Here is a 20,716-nt window from a genome sequence, read left to right as displayed (position 1 = left end):
TTCAGCTTTGGAGCCTGCCTGGCAGCTGACAGCTGGGCAGCACCACCAAGTTGCCTCTCTCCACCCCTGCACTCCATGCCCCTTGCACAGGATACCCTTCCTCAGGCACTCCAGAGCACACAGCCACTCCAAGGACACCCCTTGCTCTGCCTGCTAATCCTCCTGGCACCATCTGGCACCTTTCCTTGCCATCCGAGGCCATCTCTTCCTTACTCACTTATCTTACAGTTACCCTCTCCTCCAAGTTTCTGGTGCTAGAAGGCTCTCCTCTCCAGCTTGCCCAGCTGATTCACCCTAACCAGCTGCAGCCCACAGCCCAGCTGGGCTAAGAGAGGGGCTGGGGACCTGTCCCAGGGAAAGCGGGGCTGTCAGCAGGGGCACCGGGGTACTGGCTGCCTCCTGCCTCCAGCCTAGAGAGAACACAAGCACCGCTGCAGCCACGGCCTCTCCTCACAGCTGGGATGGTGCTGAGAAACCGGCACCACAGCTGGCACTGAGCCACAGGAGAAAGGATGCAAGAGCCGGGGACTCCCGGGGGCCGGAGGTGGCCCAGGCCGGGCCGGGCCTTCCCCACCGCTGCGGCCACACAGCCAGGCTGCGACGGCTCCGGCTGCCCCACGCACACGGCCGTTCGCTCTGCCCAGCCCGCGGCCCTCGGCCCCAGCGCGGCAGCTCCCGGCGCTGTGGCTAAAGGCTCCGGGCGGCCCCGGGCCGGGAGACGCTGCCCCACGGCAGCAGCCGCCTCTCGCCCCCTTCCCGCCCGCAGGGCCCGGGCAGCCCCGCACCCGCCCCGCCCCTCACTGCCCTCCTCTGGGCCACTGCGCATGCTCTACCGTGACCGGCCACGCCCCTCCCTCTTTACCACGCCCCTCTTGGTCCCTCCCCGCGGCTCCCCTGCCCGCCTCTCCCTCCCTGGCCCCTGAACAGCGCACACGCACTGCTGCCTCCCTCCCGCCCCCTCCCTGGGGTCCCACCCCACGAGGCCACACCCCATAGGAGCTATTGGAGGAGTGAGGGGTGGGAGGGTTTGTGGTGCAGGGGGCGTCACTTCCGGCTGTGGGGGCGGGGCCTGTGTGTCCCTGGCTGCTGGTGCTGGTGCGTGGGGAAACGCTGCTGCGGGGCGCTGCTGCCGCAGGGCCCTGCTCTGCCCCGGGGCCTGGGCGAGCCTGCGGAGGGGAGGGACGGGAGAGAAACCTCTGCACTGCGCTGGGGGCAGCTACTACCTGTGAGCATCCCAGGGACACAGCGGGGGTTTTCAGCCCGCGCTGTGGCCTGGAGGGTGCCGAGAAGCCCTGAGCTGTGAGAACTGCAGCACTAGTGACCCCACAGGCAGCAGGGGAGGAGGGAGAGGAACAGAGCAGCTGCTGCCTGTGCTGCTTCTGCCCCGGGATGTTCTCCCCTCCTGGAAAGCTGAAACGCCCTGGGCGTGTGTGGGGAGACTGTTAGGAAAAGCAGATAGGCAGGAGCTGCTGTTGTAGTGTGCGGGCGCAGTGCAGTATTCAGTTTTCTCGATCAACCTGTGAAAATTTGATTTATTTTCAGCTTTAAGTTACAAACGTTAGCAGTCTGTCCTCTGCAGTAATGAGGAAAGAAGATGGCTGTGAAAAAAAGCACGGCCTGAGCCCTGAGGTATGTACATGTAGAGCTCTAGTGCTATTTTGGGGTCTTCCTCTTGTCCTCCTTTTGCTAAGGAGGAAAGGAAAAAGATGGCCATAAATGGGCTCTGTCCTTGCTAGAGCAAGGAGAAGGATGTGAACACACCCTTGCATGGAGAGCTATTTCAAAGAGCTTACAGGTCAGGGCCCGTTGTTTCTGTTTATTTCTATTGACCCCGGTGTCCCTACTCCTTTTTCCCAGGCCCTTGGTTAAACGTACATTTTAAAGCCAGAGCATAAGGTGTGCACTGCTGCTGGAGGCAGAGGTATCTAAGCAGAGAGAGATTATTTTTTCTTGCATCTGCGTTGTGGCCATCCGTGTTCCCTGGCTGCAGCTGCTTTAGCAAATCCAAGCTCTCTCCATTCATTCCTGAATATGAAAATAAATTGGCTTTTCCTGTATGGTCAAACTACTTCTGACCCCCAGAGTGTTTGATAAGGGCAGAACAAGGTCTCCCACATGGTGAGTGCTCTCCTAAAACTGGAGAAAGATATGCTTCTGTTCAACAGTAGGTATTGCTACTACAGCCAGGTATTTAAACTGTCGTCATCCCTGAATGTCACCTTGAGCAGGCTGTAGTGTTCTTTCTCTCTGCTGGCAGGCAGATGCTGGCCAGTTGTGACTGAAGAGAGCTCGGCACAAACTTGTGTCTTGCTCAAAGTTGACCTGGGGGACACAGAAATCATAAAAATCATAGAATCACAAAATAGGAAGGATTGGAAGGGACCTCTGGAGATCATCTAGTCCAACCCCCCTTCTCCTGCAGGGTCACCTAGAGCATGTTAGAGAGGGTTGCATTCAGACAGGCTTTGAATATCTCCAGAGAAGGAGAAAAGATTCTGCCCTTATCACATGGGACAACTGAAAAGAGTTTGTCCCTGTCCCCTTGACACCCTCCCTTCAGATACTGAAGACATTGATAAGATTCCCCCCTCAGGCTTCTCTTCCCCAGGCTAAACAGGCCCAGCTCTCACAGCCGTTCCTCACAGGAACAGAGACTTTGAGCATCTCTCTCTGCTGGATTCTGACCCACGCTTGCCCACCTTGCGGTCACTCCTGGTAATAGCAGCTGGACAGTGTGCATTTAGAAGTATAGCAACTGGTGCATAGGTGAAAATCCATTCCAAATTATATACTCAGGCAAATGGGGACTATCAAAATGTAAAAGTACCATTGAGACTGATGTTACCTCCTGCCTCCTGGGCACAGAAGCAAGACCATCCTAGCAGGGAACTGTACTATTTTAACACAGTGAAAAGACCTAAAAAATTAAATCAGTTAATGCGTGCACTGTTCCCAAGTGTGGGTGTCATCTCTGCCACCCTTGAAATCATTCAAAATGCTGCTCTTAAGTGTCTCAAGAAACCTAAAAGTAGAAGCAAAGTCTTTCTCTCCATTAGCCCTCTAGAATCGCTGGGCTTTAGATTACCTAGTGGCCACACAGTAGGGAGTGTGTGTGTTGGCATGCACTGTCTAAAAACAAATATTATGCAAACATCATTCAATGACATGTGCGTACCTTCCATCGAGTAGCCAAAGAGCAGTAACTGCTTAATTTCCTAGCAACAGAACTGGTCATGGTTGTGGTCATGGCTACCAGGTCTGGGAGTGTGGACCAGATGTATTTTAATAATTTTAACATTAATCCTGGCAGTAGGAACGGTGCTTTTCTCTTGTCTCATGCATGGGTCAAATATGCCTCTCCATGTGTAAGGAGATATCGGTGTAGACCAGCGTAATATTGAAAGGTGGTATGCATGAAATGAAAGGAGGGAATGTTAAGGGAATTTCCACTGTCCTCTAGTTTAGCAGAAAAAAGAACATGGAAGCTCATGTACCCTGCAAGCAGAACATCTTATCTGACTTCGCCTTAGGCCTGTTCTTGTACAAAGTTGAAGATCTGCAAAGAAGCCAGGTTAACCCAGCCAGCAGTACAAAAGTTGTTCCAAGGTACCAGCAGAAGAGGTGCAAAATCAGCTCATGAAGAAGATGGACCATATGAGGTTGTCACGGAACTCTCTTGTACTGTAACACAGCAAGAGGATGGGTAGAAGTAAAAATTGTGGATCGATCTGGCTGGTTGTGTAAATTAAAGTATTGAACATGTAACAATTAACTATTGCTTAAAAGTTGTAACAAAAAGCTGCTTGTGGCCCCTTCTTGTGCTGCCAGCCAAGAGGCAGTTTATTGCTAGCAATAAAAACTAAAAAAACTTAAAAATCTGACTCCAGCTGCTCATTACTGGTGCCTGTGAATGCACAAACGAGAACAGGTAATTTTGACACCATAACCCGCTTCCTGCTCACACAGTACCTCTGCCCTTCAACAGTTTTCATCCCCTGCCCAGCAGTTTTGCGGCCTCATGTCCCAGCAGGACCTCTGGCTCACGTGTTCCTATTCCCATCATGTTCATTTTCTCTCTTTCCCACCCAGGCCCCTCAGACTTCTCTTGGCTCTCCCACTGGTGGGATCTGTGAGTGGAAGACCGTTTTCCCGACCTCCGGACGTCTCTCCTGCCTTGTGGTGACACATTCACTTCAGTGCAGGAGCAGGACCCGCACAAACCTCCCAGCTCGCCAGACTCGAGCAATGCACTTGTGGGTGAAAAGGCTCCCTGCACTTGTGAATAGGGGGCTCTCTGGTTTGACAAGGAACTCTGCTCAGGAGGGTCTAACAGCTGAGTAGGAAGGCTGAAAGTGATGTAGGAAAAAAACAGGCTTGGGGGAAATGTGAGGAAAGGTTATTGAAATTCTTTTTTACTCAGCAATATTGCCTGCCTCCTGGAGGCTGGGTTACAAAAAGCACTTAAGGTGTGCCTTACTCTGCTTCTTTACTGGCACGTCCTTTCCAAAGTCTATCAGCAGGTGTTACGTAGTTAAGCCTTGTTCTTGGCGCATACTCACTGTTAAAAGGTATGGCCTTCTCCTAGAGCAGGCAGCAGATTGCTGAGCACATCACCTTTTCTATTCTGATTACAACACCCTGGGGTGAATTCGGGGCTGAATTTCTGTACTTGCGCACAGCTGTACAGGGATCCTTCACAATGTCTCCTGCCCCTCCCTGCCCCAGCTGTGTCCTGATCCAGTTGAGCAGTCCAAAGGACTTGGAAGGATAACCATTTTCCCTTTCTGAAAAGGAAAACTTAATGGCAGCCCCGATGAGGACACCTCCGGGAGGCTGGGAGATCAACAGTGTTAGGACCAGTACCCAGCACAAGGCATACACTTTACTAGGGCTAAAATATAATCAGTCAGGGTTATAGAAGGCTCTCTCTTCTGCCCTGTGTCATCTTCCAAGAAAGAGAAGAGCGAGCATCCTGAGCAGCCACAAATGAAACCCAAGAGTTTCCCAAAACATCTCCTGGCTGTGTCTTCACTGGCCTCTTGATGTGCTGGGAACCTTCTTGTGCCTCCCCTGCTCACGGGAAATGCTCTTTTCTGCTACCAGGAACTGACCCAGGAAACCCAGAGGGAAAAGGGAAAATTCCCCTCCTCACAACAGATGAGAGTGTGCAGGGTTGTTCAATTCAGCACTGACTACAAGAGCACAGGACATGTAGTTCAGACTTCTCTCTGCTGCTCAGTCCCAATGTTCAAATAAAGAAAAAAATCCTCACAAGTCCAGAAGTACCTACAATGGCTGGATTTGTTTTATTCAAAGTTGAAAAATACCAACTGCCAACAACAGCATGGCAATGAGGTGGCCAGGGGGTTTACAGTGACGCACTGCTAATCTGTTCTGCACCATGCACACGGGCTCAATCAACATCCTCATCAAAGATGCTCCTGTTCCTGACTCAAGACCAGCCCGGAAGGAGTCTTTGGGGGCAGTGGGTGGTCTGCAGTCACTGTCCCCACAGGCAAGCATTTTCAAGGTCATTCTCAAAGCTGCCCAAGCAATCACCTGCTTCTCCCCACTCCTCTCACTTGAGCTCAGTCACAACAAAAGCCAAACATCTCTGGAGGGTACATCCCTGGGTCGGCAGACCTGCTGGTGCCTGGGACATGCATGCTGCTATGGGACATCCTTTCTGGACCACATGGGATGGCCAGAGAAGCTGAAGAGCAGCACGGAGGATGCATGTGTGTCTTGTTGAAGCTGAGCTGAGCTGAGCTGAGCCATCCCCCTCCCTGATACAAAGGACAGACAAGGACCAGCATGTATCCATTTTGAGTGGTCATGTCTGTACATCTCCCTCCTGAATGGGGAGAAGGGAGGGTGCAGTGCTGTGGGGCAGCCAAAGAGGCCAGTTGAGTCCCTGCTCCTGTGACTGTGTGGGAATGTGGGAGCGCTTCAGAGCTCTGCCTGCTGTGCAGACAGCTCTGCCAGAGACCCCTGTGGCAGCGTTAGACCTTTATCTGCCCGGAGCACAACCTCAGCTGAGTGGGCAGTGCTCTTCCGCCAGTCTATGCTCAATCCTTGGCCTGACTTTTTGGCCGGAGAGAAGCTGAGACTGGAGACAGAGCAGGATGTCCTGTGTCACAGATGTAGCTGAGCTCCTGCTGGGACAGCAGGGTTCAGCAGCAGCAAGAGCTGCTGAGGGGTTGCAGCAGCAGAACTTCTTCCCCTATGCAGAGACAGGAGCTGCAAGGTGCTGCAGTTGGGCTGGCCCTGGCAGCCTGATGGATGAGAACATTTGGGTAAGGAAACTGGGAGGGGGCGGGGGGATGCAGACATTTGTGCCGTGAGCTGGCACAGAGAACAAAAAGTTCAGGAGATGTAGAAAAACCCTGTAAATTTGTAGTGCAAAACTGAGTACCAGTCTCTGATCTGAGGCTCCTGTGAAGCCAAGGTTTTAGAGTCAGGTTTCACCCTGCCTGCTACATCCCAGGGGAGTCACTGCGATTCTGCTGTGCCTTGGGCCCTTTCAGCAGGAAGGAGCTGATGCAGAGGAACATTCATTAGGGGTCCCAGGCAGATCTCTCTGTGCTCTTTCTCTTCCACAACACAGCCTGCTTTTTCTTTCCCTTTTACACCTCTCATTCCAAGCACCAGCTCCAAGAAATCTTTGGGGAATAAATCACAGCCAGGGATTCTGCATTTTTAAGCATTTGCCCTTCCAAAAAGGAAACCTTAATGGCAGCCCTACAAAGGAAACCTCAGGGAGGCTGGGTCCAAAGAGATCCATCCTTTCACGGCCTCCAGCACTTCACCTCAAGTCTTCAGCAGCTGCCACTGGCTTGGGAACAAGCGTCTCTCCTGGTTTAAACAATGTCGTGCTTTATAAGAAACACCCTAGCAGAAACCTGAGCCCTTTGAAGGGACATCCCTAACAAGGAGAGGTGCCTGTGGAAAACAACATCGTGATACAGACCTCTGGAAAACATCCTCACAGGCTGATAACTTGAACCACCCAATCAGTGGTCTAGGTGCCTTCAGGGTGTCTCCAGGCTGCTAAGGGCATTGCAGCATCAGCTGTGGCCCCCTGAAAAAACACAGTATGCAGTTATACAAAGATACACAGGCTTGGAGTGACTTGGTTCAGCTACTGTCAACAGAGACTCTTTTTCTGCAGAATCCAATGACATGCATGTACCTGAGAAAGAGTCATCACTAGGATCGGATCTGCTCCAGCCTCTAGGGTGAAGCGAAAAATCTGAAATATCACCATTACAACACAGGGTGTCCTAATTCACTAGCAGTGGACTAAGACTACTCTTCAAGTCCTCATTTTCCATGGCCATGTCAGCCTCCTGCTTTCCTCGGCCTGAATTTGCTCTGCCCTCTTCCCTTTTACAGGCAGTGTTGGTGACAGGCCTAACTGGTTCCCTGATAGAATAAAAGCAAGCTTCAGCACAGCGTATTTGTTGGTATGAATCACGAGGCCAATTAAAAAACTTGAGAGCAGAAATCTCAACAGGACTGCTGACAGCTCACTTTGCATTCCACAGCACTAGAGCTCTGAATTGCTAAGAGCAGCCATCCACCAATACGTGGGGAAAATAACGCAGTTTACCCTTCTCTCTTCTTCAGCAGCAAAGGGACTACTACCACCAAGACTACCCTCGCCACTACCACACCGGAGATGACTTCAGAAGCTATTACAATGCGTTTGTGTAGATCTTTATGAGCTGAAGCCTCCGCTTTCTTCTTCTTACCCCACCTGGAGGAGAAATACTACCATTCTGCACACTAGAGTGGCAGACTGCATTACTCCTCACCTAATGGTGCCTCCAGATTTCCCAGGCAAGCTGAGGAGTTAACATGTCTGCCTGAGAGAAAACCCTGCAGCTGCAACGTTTTCTAGGTTCCACGAGGAACAGCGGGAACTCCCAGCTCCCTGCCAAGGAAGGCACTCCCAGCTCAGCACCCTAAGCCCAGCTCACAGAGGCAGGCTCTCTTGTGCTCCTGCTCTCTTGCTCAGGGACATTGGGGGCCCTGGCTGCAGAGAGGCACAGTTGCAGCTGGAACAGTACCAGCTGCACTTCCAGCCCAGCAGTCACTGTGTGCTCTGGCTTCCCTAACACACAGGCATCACCTCACCTTCCTCCTCTCACAGCTCTTCCAGGGAACACTTGAATGCATCCAGGTTCCAGCACTGCTCTCTGGGGACTTTTGCATCCCCTCACAGCACCAAAGGCATGCAGCTAAATGCGGGAAGCCCAGAAATAATCGTTACACCTACAAGCTGGTCCTCTAGCCTTGGCCAACAGAAAAATGCCCTTTAGGTCTCAGAGGCTCCCCTGAAAATATATGTGAGGATCAAGAGAGACACGTATCGTGGGCTTTCACCACTATATTCCTCCTACAAGCAGCACCATTGCTGCACTCACAGAATCTTCCAAAATGTGCACACTACCTTTCCGTCAAGAGCAGGCTGCTCTACTAGACTCAGGAGAGAACTAGAATTCACACGGTGCTTTCCGAGGTTCGATTTGATGAGACCAAAGCGACACACCTGGGCTTCAGAATTAAAAGCACCAAACACAACAGGAATCTTGCACACGGTCTCCTTCTCCTGTCTCACTGCACATGACGGTCCCCTTGCAGTTACACAGACTGCAACAACATCTGCCCCAGTAAATCACAAACAGCAATAATCGCCACATACCAGAGATGAAAGGCTGCTCCAAAAAGCCACTGCTGGCCGATCTTCCTATCTCCTAAGGAAGGAGCCCAGAGGCACACAAGCAGTTAGAGGTATTACACCAGCTGACAAGGGACAGCAATTACCTGGCATCCCTCTTCCTTCCATAGGCTTGGCTCCTCTATCGGAGACAAACACTCTGTGACTGCCTCCTTCCCAAAACATCTCCTCTTCCACAGTCTCATTATCTGTCCCTTTAGAAAGAAAGAAAGGAAAGGTGAAAGCAAGGGAAGTCTTTAGAAAGCAAGGAACTGTGAGCAGACCTAACTGGGACCTCATCAGGAACACAGTATCTTCAGGAGGCAATACTTCCCAAAGGGCTTGAAGACCAAAACTTCTGTCCTTGGTGGTCCAGCTAGCCCACTAGCCCAAACAATGTTTCATGTGCGGAGAAAAAGGTAAGGGCACAACATCTTCCAAGAAACTGGTGCAGACAGCAAAACCAGACAGGCTGGATGATGAGAAACTTGCATGTGCTCTTCCTGCTCACATGCCAATTTTTGGCATTTTGGTGGGGGCAATGTAAGAGGACACTGAATCATAGAATGGTAAAGTTGGAAGGAACCTCTGGAGGTCATCTATTCCAACCCTCAGCACAGCCCATACAGGGATTGAACCTGCGACCTTGGCATTAGCAGCACCACACTCTAAACAACTGAGCTAAACCTGCCCCCCAAGGATTCACATCACAGAGGACAGGAAAAAAGGGGCAGGCGTTTCAGCTGGGGACAAAATCCTTCTGAGAAGCAAGTCCCATCATGCCAGGGAGCTTATCAGAAATTCCCCCTGCACTATTTTCCTCACAGCTTCTGAAAATCCCACAGAATATTCAGATGCTTTATCTAGGAAGCTTCTCTCTGAGGATCTTCAGAGAAAGTAGTAAGTTACATTTCAAAGAATACAACACGAAAACAGAAAGGTTTCTTTGTGCATGGAAATCCATGGAGACCATTAACCCACAGGATCCCTCCCAGGCTTTGAATTCAGGAGCCACCTTAGAGGCAGGGTCACAAGTGTCTACAGGCACATCTACAACCAAATACAAATGAGAAGGTACCAGTGTTTTTTTTCCAATATGATACAAACTGCAGGGAAGGCGAGTGGATCATGTCACTCCACAGGATGTACATGTGGGTCTAGATTCTCAAAGTTGCAGAGTGGGGCAGGCGCCCTTTCAACTGGAACCGGCACCTCCTCAAATCCTGCATTGATGCAGGATTTTACATCCCTCAAAGATCAGCTATACCAACAGCCTGGCCCTTGGTGCAATGTCCCTGACAAGGAGGTCTCTAATGGGACACCAAAGAAGCCACAGCTGGAGAGGCAGCATTTTGCCCCAGCACACAAAACAGACCCTTTACACTTGCCTTGTACAAGAGCCCGTTGTACAATTGGTATGAATCTGGGCTTCATACCAAAGATGTTTGCTGGGTAGCCTGGATTCATCTGGAGGGCAGACAACTATTACAAGAGAAAAGACGATTTGTGCCAGTATTGAATAGCCACACCTCACCTGTGCAATTCAGACCTCTCTCCAAAACCTCAGCTAGCTGAGAATCTGCAGAAGCCTCCCTCCAGCCACATCTGCAACTGGAGAAGAGATTTCCTTCACTTATGTATTCAGATAGATGGCTTTGGAGTCACAAAAGTGATCCCATAACATCACAAGCTGCTTCATTCAGGGAAAAAGTATTAACTACTTGCCTGTAGCGTTCTGCAGAGAGGCCAAAACCTTGTCCAGACGAAAGGCTGGGAAAGCTTCACCTACAGGCACATCTGCAATCAGAGAGGAGATTGGTTTTGCTTCTATGTCATGGCAGACGTCTTTTGAGCTACCATCCAGATTACAGCACAGAAAAAAAATGCTTGTTTAAAAAATCTTGTCCCTGGCAGCAAATAAAACCTGACTCCTTACCCCTGGGGTCCTGCAGAGGCTCTCAAACCTCATCCAGCTGAGCAGCCACATGTGCAGCATCCACAGGCACATCTGTAAGCCCCGAGGCACTGCCATAGACTGCTGGAGGGCTGCAGCAGAGCCAGCAACAGCTGTACCCATCTATGGCACAGCTCGGGGCAGCAGCAGGTTTGCAGGCAAAGCCAGTGCTGGGCTTGGCCAAGCTTTCCTCTTCCAGCCTCTTCAGGCTGTCTCCTGCCGCACCAGCTCCCAAAAAGGCCCCGTGGGCCCCATGTCCCCTCCTGCCCTGCACCTCCACACTACCTTCCCACCACCTGCTCACTGCAGGGGCCTATATTGGCTCCGGCACCAGCCCTGGCACCAGCACCAGTGGTGCTGCCAGCCAGGCCAGCGGTGCTGCTGTCTCTGTGCTGTCTGTCCACCCTACCTGGGCCCAGTGCTCCCTGCACAGCAGCCTGGGCATCACGGGCACACAGAGACCCTTTCAAAGGTGAGAGAGTGCAGCCTTGCAAGGACCTAGGCTAAAACGTTCAGCTCCCACAGATGCAGTCTGTGAGGGCCCCACGCACTTCTATGGGCAGAGCTCTGGCAAGGAATCCCTCCCTCGAACCTTGCACGTTGCCTGCAGTTCATCTCCCCCACAACCCCCCTCCACTAAGCATAGGAGCTGGGGGTGGGGGGGATGTTGTTGTTGAAGACCAAGGCAAAGAAGGCACCGAGGACCTCACCTTTACCTGCCTCTGCTCTCTATCTCTCCTGCTAGGGAGCTTTCTCTTTCCTAAGGCCATGCCCATGTGCCTGGGAAACACTTCTAAACTCTTCCTCTGTAGCCTTCTCCCTTCTCCCTGCTCCTATCCCCCACGTGCTGCCTTTTTGCCTTCTAACTGCATCAGGAATTCGCTGTTTACAGCAGTGGTCTCCTGCTGTGCCCGTTCTCCTGAGCACAGGGCTGCACTCTTCTGGCACTTGGAGGCAGCTGCTTTTAAAGGCTTGCCAGCTTCCCTGCTCTCCTTCCCCCTTCAGAGCTGCCTCCCATGACATGCCCCCCACCAGCTGCCTCAAGGAGGTGAAGTCTGCTCTCTCAAAGGCCACATCTCTACAGTTGATACTGTCCTTCCCCATTGCCCTCAGCATCTTGAACCTCCAGGACTGCATGGCGACTACAGGCACCAGCACCTGCCCACCAGCATCCTGGGCTGCATTAGGAGGGCAGTCACCTCCAGGTGATTTTCTCCTCTCCTCAGATCCAGTGAGGCCACACCTGGACTACTGTGTGCAGTTCTGCCCTCCCCAGTACAGGAGAGACATGGCCATACTGCAGCAAGTCCAGCAAAGGGTCATGAAGATGATTACAGGACTGCAGCATCACATGCAGAGAGGCTGGGAGTGGTCAGCGTGGAGAAAAGAAGTCTCGGGGGGAATCTGATCAATGTGTTTCAACACATTGGAAGAACAGCGGATGGAGGCCGACTCTTCTCCCTGGGGCCCAGTGACAGGACAAGAGGTAATGGGCACAAACTGGCATCTAGGAAATTCTCTTGAAACACAAGGGACAGGTTTTTCACTCAGAGGGGGTGGTCAAACACTGCCCAGGTCACCCAGAGAGGCTGTGGGGTCTCTGTTGGTGGAGATATTGAACACCTGACTGAACGCGACCCCAAGCAACCTGCTCTAGCTGACCCCCACCCTCTGCTGTTCCGTGGTTCCGTGACCCTGAGGTTGCTGATGTTCAAATCTCGGAACAAGCCTGAGTTCTCCCAGGCAGAGAGGACGCCACGCAGCAAGCTAGAAAGCTTCCTGGTCTTCAGAGGTATACAGACAGTGCATTAAGAGAGAGCCAACAGGTAAATCTTCCTTTAAAAAGCAGAATCACCCAGAACTCACTGAGGTCAAGGGCAGGTCCTCGCCACCTCCCTCTGCTCTGCAGGAAGCATGTCTGCTTACCCTTAGATTGTTCTCGGTAGTTCTGTGTATCCCGCCCCACTTTCGCGCCTCAGCTATACGTTACCTGACACCCCCATCCCCACCCCTGCCCCCTCCACAGGCAGCTCTGTCTGGTGAATGCTTCCCTTCCTCCTTCAGAAATGCTGGGCAATTCCACAGATTCATCCCGTATTTCTGCCTCTCCTCATGTTACCTCTGACGACTTCTCTGAATTCCGGATCGGTTGCGGCCTTATTCACACGGTTTGAGGTACCAAGCCACAGGTCGGATTTTCCCCTAGCTGCAGCCTGTTCCCTTCACAGCCACACGCACATACACACAGGGCCCTCCAGCCTGACAGCACCGCGCGGAGAGCGCACCTGAACCCTTGGAGGAGCCGAGACGCACCTGCGTTCCCCACGCGCACTGCCCCCAGCAGAGAAGCCCATGGAGGTGGGTGCCATCCGCTCTCACTGAGCAGCCCACAACTGACGGGACACGCGGAGCGACGGGGCTTGCTCTTATCGTGCTGAGAGAGGCCATCACACTGCTGCCTGCTGCCAAAGCCCCCGCCCTGCCCACTGTGAAGACACTGTCAGCTTGGGGAAGCTGCAGGGTCAGGAGAGGCCCCCGTCCTCTCCTCCAGCTCATCGCCTCTCCACCCTGCCTTGAAAAGAGCAGGGTCCAGAGCTGCCAGGGACACGGGGTGTTGCTGAATTCTGCTGCCTTTGGCTGTATGGCAGCGCGGAGGGGCCCTCTCTCTGCCCAAAGAAATAACATTGCTCCCTGACAGAGAACTCACGTGTCTGGGCCTGAACCTTCAACCAGACAGCTCAGGAAGCACCCTGAAAGCTGTGGAAAAGCGCAAAGATCCAGGAAGGCTTGCCAAAGGTGTCCAAGCCCTGGCACCATGTCCTTTCCCAAAGGAACACTGGTCCTGTGGTCAGGGCGTCCTCTCTGTGCAGCTCAGGGCACCCTTGTGATGGCACCTCTGAGCTTCTGGGGCTGCTCTGCTCTCCGTGCAGCTCCCCAGGGGCAGAGTCCTGCCCAGCTTAGCTCACCCCCAGGCTGCTGATGAGCCTGTGTGCAAGACACAGCAGGAGCTCCGCTCACGCATGCCACTCTCACGGGGGCTGGGATGTTTTGGGGCTAGCAGCAGCCCAGGGTGCTCAATTCCAAAGGTGCCTTCTGTCTTTCCCATACTCCCACTGGGCTCACTGAGCTGACAGCGAGGCTGTGCATCTATGGCCAGTGCTCTGTGGGCACCAAGAGGCTGCAGGGGTCTCTGGAAACACTCAGGCACCTCGCTGCCTCTTCCTCAGTGCCCACCGGCAGCTCTGAGCTGCACCTGGCAATGTCCCGCAGGCTAGGCTAGGCAAGGAAGGGGTGATGGAGAGTGGGCTTTGGGGAAGTGCTGAGTCCCAAGCAGCACAGCAATGCTTTTGAAGAGGAGAAGCAGAAAGGGCTGCGCTGAGGCTGGGTACCCAAGAATGGCAAGGCTGCCCGTCGTCCCCAGGCACAGTATGTTGGTTCCCCAGGTACCTGGCTGCTCCCAGTTCATCAAGGAAGAGTTGCTCTGAGGCATGACTGAATGCATGTGCCCACAGCCTCCCGTGTTCGGCTGATGAAAGTGGTATTGGTGCAAACAGGCCTCTCCTCTTTCTGAGGAAGGAGGCAGAGAGCTTCTGCACATCCTAGGCAGTTCCTGAGCCTGAACATTTTGCAATGCCTTTCCTTGCTCTCTTCCTTAGTTGGCAGGAGCTTGACCCACAACACCTCCCTTTTTGAGGGCACCCAGGCCTTCCAGGTTATTAGCCCACCAGCGCCCACATTCTTTTGTCTCAGCCCCAAAGGTGCCTCCTCTGAGTTTCGGTGTGTGCCAATGGTTCTTCTGCACCCCCGCCTGCACCCTAGTCCAGCCCCCACATCACCCTCACAGTCTTCCTGACAAAGGGAATCATCTTGGCCTCTCTTTCTTCAGCAGAGCACAGCAGCAGCAGCTGAGGCACCTGCCATGGATGGTAGTTCCTCATCCTCAGCTCTCCCCAGCCCTCTGCAGCACACCACACCAACACCAGCAGCTCCAGATGCTACATGTCCCATCTGTCTGGACACCTTAGACGACATTGCCTATGTGAAACCCTGCTTCCACAAGTTCTGCTTTGGTTGTGTGCTCCGCTGGTCGAAAACAAAGGCCGAATGCCCCCTCTGCAAGCAGGTTTTCCAGTCTATTCTGCACACAGTGCTGGCAGAAGATGACTACCAGGAGTATGTTGTGAGGCCTCCCAAAGATAGCTCTTGTGCCAGGCGGCCGCGACAGAGAGCTCCTCGTCGCCCTGCCACCAGGAGGCACCGTCGCCCTGCAGCTCACCCGCAGCAGCAGTCCCCTGCTCCTCAGATGCCATCCTCTGCCCAGGACGGCAGCAGCCTGGAGGGGCCTCCAAGCCACAGCAGGCAGAGGCAGAGAGCCGGAGGGCTGCGGGAGCCAAGCCAGAGGCTGTCTCTGCACAGGCAGGCCAGTGCTGAGAGCAGATCTCAGAGACATGTGCCAGCGACAGAGGAGGAGATGCTGAACTTCTGCCGTGCTCTGTACCGCACAGGGATGCGCGTGCAAAGGGTTCCCCATGGCGGCCACCCCCAAGACATCTCCGCAGAGTTCTTCTCCCGCAATCCGGACAGCATTCAGAGGTTGCTGCCCTGGCTCCAGCGCGAACTGAGAGTCCCCTTTGGAGTCCACCAGTCACTGATCACCATCACGGAGCTCATCGTCCTGACAAACCTCAGGAGGTATGACCTGGACAGTCAGGCCTTTGCTGACGACTTAGAGCTGCTGCTGCTGAGTCGCACCAGGCATTTCGTCCACGAGCTCATCAGCTTTGCCCAGTGCTCATGCACCATGGAGACCTACGACCAGCAGGCCATATATGATTGCCACTCTCACAGCCAGCACGAAGGAGGCCCCTCAGCGTCATTAAGCCCAGCAGCTGCTGCGGGTACAGCCACGACTCCAGGGCCAGCCCAGAGTCCATCCCCAGCTGGCAGCCCTGGCTATACAACGCTTCCTGTCACCTCGTATGCAGGCCCCCGTGACATTGCCACAGCCACACAATCTCACCAAGATCTACAGACAAACTCTGACAACAGGGCAGCTCAAGCAGGAGGAGAAGCCCAGAGACAGTTGCCGGCTCCTGCCAACCCCCAGGACAGTGACTCCTCGTCAGACAGCTGTGTCCTTGTGGGATATTGGAAGCCCTCGGCAGAGAGAAGCCCTGAATGCATTGTGCTCTCCTCAGACTCGGAGCACTCAGCCCCAGCAGAGGAAGGCGACACTGGGCAGAAAGAGCAGCCACTCCACACACCCAGCTGCAGCCACAGCAAAGCCAGGGCGGGCAGCTCGCTAGTCTCTGCCATGCCAAACCAAACTAGCTGGAGCCACCCCAGCTGCTGCCCTGCTGCCTCCAGGGAGGAGAGAGAGCTCCAGCAGGGGCACATGGAGGACACGGCTGCTTGCGCTGTGCAGGGCTGCAGCCACGTCCCCTTTGCTGATGGCAGGGACAGGCAGCGCTCACCCGGGAGGCCCTGGCTGCCCACCAAGAGGAAGGCAAGCAGCTCTGAGGCCTGTGCCCAGCCCAGCAAGAGGCACGCATGGCCTTGGCAGTAGGAGGGACAGTGGGACTGCCCAGCAGATGGTCAGCAAGCAGAGATGAGAGCAGTCCAAGAAGCCTGGGGAGATGAAGACTACAAAAGAACACCAAAGCAAGTGGAAAAGGGTCTGGAGTGCTGCACTCTGAGGGCTGTCTTCAGCACAACGAGCTCTGATAGTCAGTTGGTGAGTAGTGTCATCCTTGGTGGAGGGGGAACTGCAATGCTAGGGGCAAAGACTCGTTAAGGTCCTTCTCAATGAGCTGAAGAAGGGCATGAACGGCTCCTGGGGAAATCTTGGAGCACGAGCTGGGCTAGGCACTGGCAGGTGCAGAGCCCGCACACATGACCACGTCTGTCTGTCCCCACAGCTGTTAGTCGAGGAGCTGGCTGTCTAAAAGTACCTTTGGCAGGACACTGCAGCACCAGGTTTATAGAAAGACCAGCGCAATGCAGCTGGGTGCCATGAAAAATGCTGAGCAGAGGCAAGGTGTCAGAACATCCCCAAGCTGGGGATTCAGGGAGACCCTGAGGAGTCCCAGTGAGACAGTTTTCTCGTTGTCTGTGCCCTTTACACTAGTCTAAGAGATGAACGCCAACACCACTCCAGATACAGCATCTGGGCCCTGCAACATGGGCTCTCCTACTGCAGGATTTGTGTTTTCAAGACACAGACCACTACTGTGCTGGCCAGGAGCCCCAGACAGACACGTGAGGATCGATGGCAGAGAGCAGTAAAAGGCTGTGCCAAGAGAGCAGCTGAGCACTGACAGAGCAGGTCCTGTCTGGAAGCAAAGTCCCACAGCTGTGCGATGTGCTCAACACCTCCCTCCTCCACACAGGAGCTGACTTCTAAGAGGTTCCTCAGCATGACTCACTTGCCTCCTGTCACCCTCTGCTCTCCCTCAGCAGGGAGACCCTGACTCCTGTCCTTCCCTGCTTTGTCTGGTGTTCCTGCTGGTGCCTTGTTTGTAGGAGCTCTGCACAGCCATTGGAAGCTGGACAGAGGCAGGTAAGTGCGGTGGGAGAATTATGTGCACTGAGCTGCTTCGGGTAGGAATGGTTTGGATTGGGGTTTGGGTTTAGATTGCCTCCACGTTTTGCTCCTTTCACTCTCACCCCACCTGCCCATGGGATTTTATCTCCTTGTGTGTTTTAATTCTTCCCCTTTGTGCTGTTGCTGTGCAGTGCAAGCCACGGTGTTGGAGCGGGAGCTACCTTCCAGGTAAGAAGCTGGCACTGGCTCTCTTCAGCAGTGCTCTTGCTCTTGTTCATTTCAACTCCCTTAAGCCATGTAGCATGGGAGCTGCTGGAGAGCTGCCAGAGCTCAGGACACAAGAAGATTGCCTTCAGTTGCCTCGCTCTCCTCTGCTTGGAGGCAGAGCTAGCAGCACCAGGACATGACAACTTGACAACCCCACTTGGAAGCTTCTTTTAAGCAGCCGCAAGATCACCTCCGGGAGGTGCATCACCTCAGCACGTCCAATGGCTCCTGCGAACTGGGCTGCAGCCCTGGTGAGTATGGCTTTGGCCGTGGGAGTTGGCAGGACTGAGCAATGCAGGCTCTGGCACTCTCTCCCCAGGGCCCCTGCAATGAGGTGAGGAAATGCATGGCGTCTCTGATGTCTCCTCCCAGGGCCACCCTGCAGATCTGCAAGAGCAGATCACGCTGCCTGACCCCTGCTCATCTTTCTCACAGGCACTTCCCCACCCCCATGCTCCCGGTGTCACCTCAGCACAAGGCTGGGGGGCAGCTTCCAGCATGAGCCCTTGTGCTGTTATGATGGAGAGCAGGCAGGTTGCTGAGAGCAGTGGGCAGGAGGGAGGCTGGTGCCAGATCAGGTGCAGACAGGAGCGTTGGCAGCTGGGCTGTAGGAAGGGCGGCCTGGGGAAAGCAGAGTGAGCTGCTGGGGGATGAGGGCTTCGTGATGGCGTGCCTGGCTTCAGGTTGCGGGTGGACAATTCCAACTGTTTGCTTTCCTGTCTCCTGCCCAGCACCATCTTTCCATGCCATCTGCGTGGCTCCTCAGGGCTTCTGTCTCCCTTCTATGACTCACACGTGCTTTACGCTGGGGACGATGAAGCGTGTCCCATGTGAGCGAACGCTGACCTGTCCGGTTCTTCTCCCAGCCTGCATTGCATCACCCACCTCGCGCACGGTGAAGTCCAAGGTGCTCTTGAGGTGCGTGAACAAAAGACCATGGGCTGATAGGATGCGGCTGGAGAGACCCTGCAGAATGAGTCCATATTTCCCACTGCCAGCGACATTCCTGCGCATTCCACACCACTAGTTTCATGGGCAGGTACTTTGCAGAGCCCTAACCTTCCCACACAAGGATTTGGGCATGACTAAGTTGGGAGGGGGTACATCCATTTGTGATGTTGCACAGCTTTGGGGACCAGGCACTCTCCCCACATCGTCATGCAGTGCCCCACAGCCTGGCTCAGAGGAGCTCATCTCTTTGCCTTTAGGGTGGTGGAAACAGACGGCACTAGGAGACCAGGCCCAAGACGCTGTGGCTGAACTACTTGCTGGAATATTGTTCCCATTTACCATAGAAGGGAATAGGGGAGTGGCAGTATGTACCTTTAGCGTCTCAGTGGGGTACTGGATTCTTGGTCTTCAGGGCCATCAGAGTTCAAAAGAGTAAGTGGTATGCAGAAAAGAGAGGGGGGCAGATGACAGCCTCCGTTTCCAGTTTGATGCATGTACCACTGTTGGCTCGACCCAATTTACCTCTGAAAGTGGCCAGCTTACTGGTGGAAGTGCCAGCAGAATCAAAAACAACTTAGCTCCCTAGCTTTGGTGAATGAATTTAATTGACGTTCCATTTCCAAAGGGGACCTGAGAAGCGTAAAACTCTCAGCTCCTTTGCGCACCACTTGTGCTTGCAGGATGGGCAGCCTCACCTCAGTCTGACAGGCAGCGGGGTAAACTCTCCAGGGGGTCTGTCTCCCAGCAAGTTTTGGAGCCTCTAGAGAGCCCTGTGGATCTCAAGGCGGACAAGGCCTAGTGCACCTTGTGTCTTCAGCTGTGGGCTTGTGGAGTAGCGGAACGACACTTTGGCAGCTGCTGCTTCTCTGCAATGATGGTAAATGGAGCACAAAGAGAGTCATCCACAGGCAGACATCTGCATCACAAGGGTCTAAGGCTGCACAGGATAAATGCAGCACTCGCTGGGGGGTGATGTTAGCTTTCCCAGGGAGATTTGTGCCCTTTTTCTCTTCTGCTCTCCCACCAGGAATGATGCCAAAGAGAAACCTTCAAGTGGCAGCCTCTGAGATTTTTCCTTCCTACAAACTGAGCCCAGCCAAGAGCCTCACTGAGCCCAGCTCCATGTTTGTGCCTGCCGCGTAACTCTTTGCTGCAAGTGGGGAAATGCAACCACCACAAGCATCTACAAAATGACAGCAGGATGACACTTCCATTTCCAGGGCCTACGTAAAGGGATCAGCCCAGGGAGCAGCTGCACTGGAAAGGCTGTCTGACACTGACAGAGCAACTCAGCACTGCAACAGCCATCAACCTCATACCAGACCTCTGCTGTGCCAGCTAGTCTACAAACACACTGTCTCTGCCCCACACAGCTGCCTTGTCTGCTACATGCAACCAAGAGCCAGCAAGAAGATAGGTCTGCAGGACACTGGCCACTCACACTCCCCAGACACTGCTCTGCTCACTGCCTTCCCGTCCCTCCAAAACACAGGCACACAGGGAAGCTCTTGTGCTAACATCACAAGGTGGCCAAGGCACTCTAGGCTCACAGGGCATGTGCAAATGATCAGCACAAGATCAAGCACAGGGCTGGCTCATTGGGCAATGCTCCTGTTTTCAGAGGGGAGGATTCTGCTTTCTTCAGGCAGAGCAGGCTGCTACTTTCCACCCCCACAATCTCAGGAACCTCCACCTACTCAGGGCAGGGATGGGGTTTTTCTTTAATAATACAACGCTACAGATATAATGTAGAAACATTTGAGAGTCCTTAAGGTCTCCTGAGATTGAGGCCTCCTGAGACCAAAGTAACCTCACTTCCTTTCCTTTAGTTACTTGGACAAGAAGTCCCTGTGAAGGGAAAAAGTGTGCAGAGGCTTTGAAATGAGGCCCAAGCAAGCAGACAGCCCCAGCCTGGCGGTCTGCTGAAATGCCACCTGTCTGGCTGCACAGGCTTTGCAGCAGCACTCTGAGCTCCACAGCTGCATTCACAACCTGACCCTGGGCACATCTTCACCCCTCACAGAGACAGGAACCCAACAACTGTGAGACATCCTCAATTTCAAGCTACAGAGGCTTTGGGACACGCAGACAAATATGTGGCACCACAACCTTCTTGGAAAAGGAGGGAACACAGTAGCATTTGCAGAGCAAGCTGGCACTAACAGCATTTGTGCGATGCAGAAGTTGCAGCACAGCGGACGTGAACCTACACCCCAAGTCACCCATGGAAGCCAGGCGCACTTACAGAAGCCTTCACATCCACTCGTAGTAGCCTCAC

General features: G+C 53.7%; 1 protein-coding gene across 1 annotated transcript; it reads left to right on the top strand.

The window, feature by feature from the left end:
* Nucleotides 1-14,652: 14,652 nt before the first annotated feature.
* Nucleotides 14,653-19,143, top strand: LOC134154336 (E3 ubiquitin-protein ligase Topors-like; the record flags this gene model as incomplete). Its single annotated transcript, XM_062601086.1, has 3 exons — nucleotides 14,653-15,904; nucleotides 18,354-18,405; nucleotides 19,119-19,143. Coding segments are annotated over 3 exons (1,329 nt in total), but the record flags the coding sequence as incomplete, so codon positions are not given.
* Nucleotides 19,144-20,716: the final 1,573 nt, after the last annotated feature.

Source organism: Rhea pennata, unplaced genomic scaffold, assembly GCF_028389875.1.
Source record: "Rhea pennata isolate bPtePen1 unplaced genomic scaffold, bPtePen1.pri scaffold_23_2, whole genome shotgun sequence".
Classification (NCBI taxonomy): Eukaryota; Metazoa; Chordata; class Aves; order Rheiformes; family Rheidae; genus Rhea; species Rhea pennata.
This window is presented reverse-complemented; position numbering and strand designations above follow the sequence as displayed.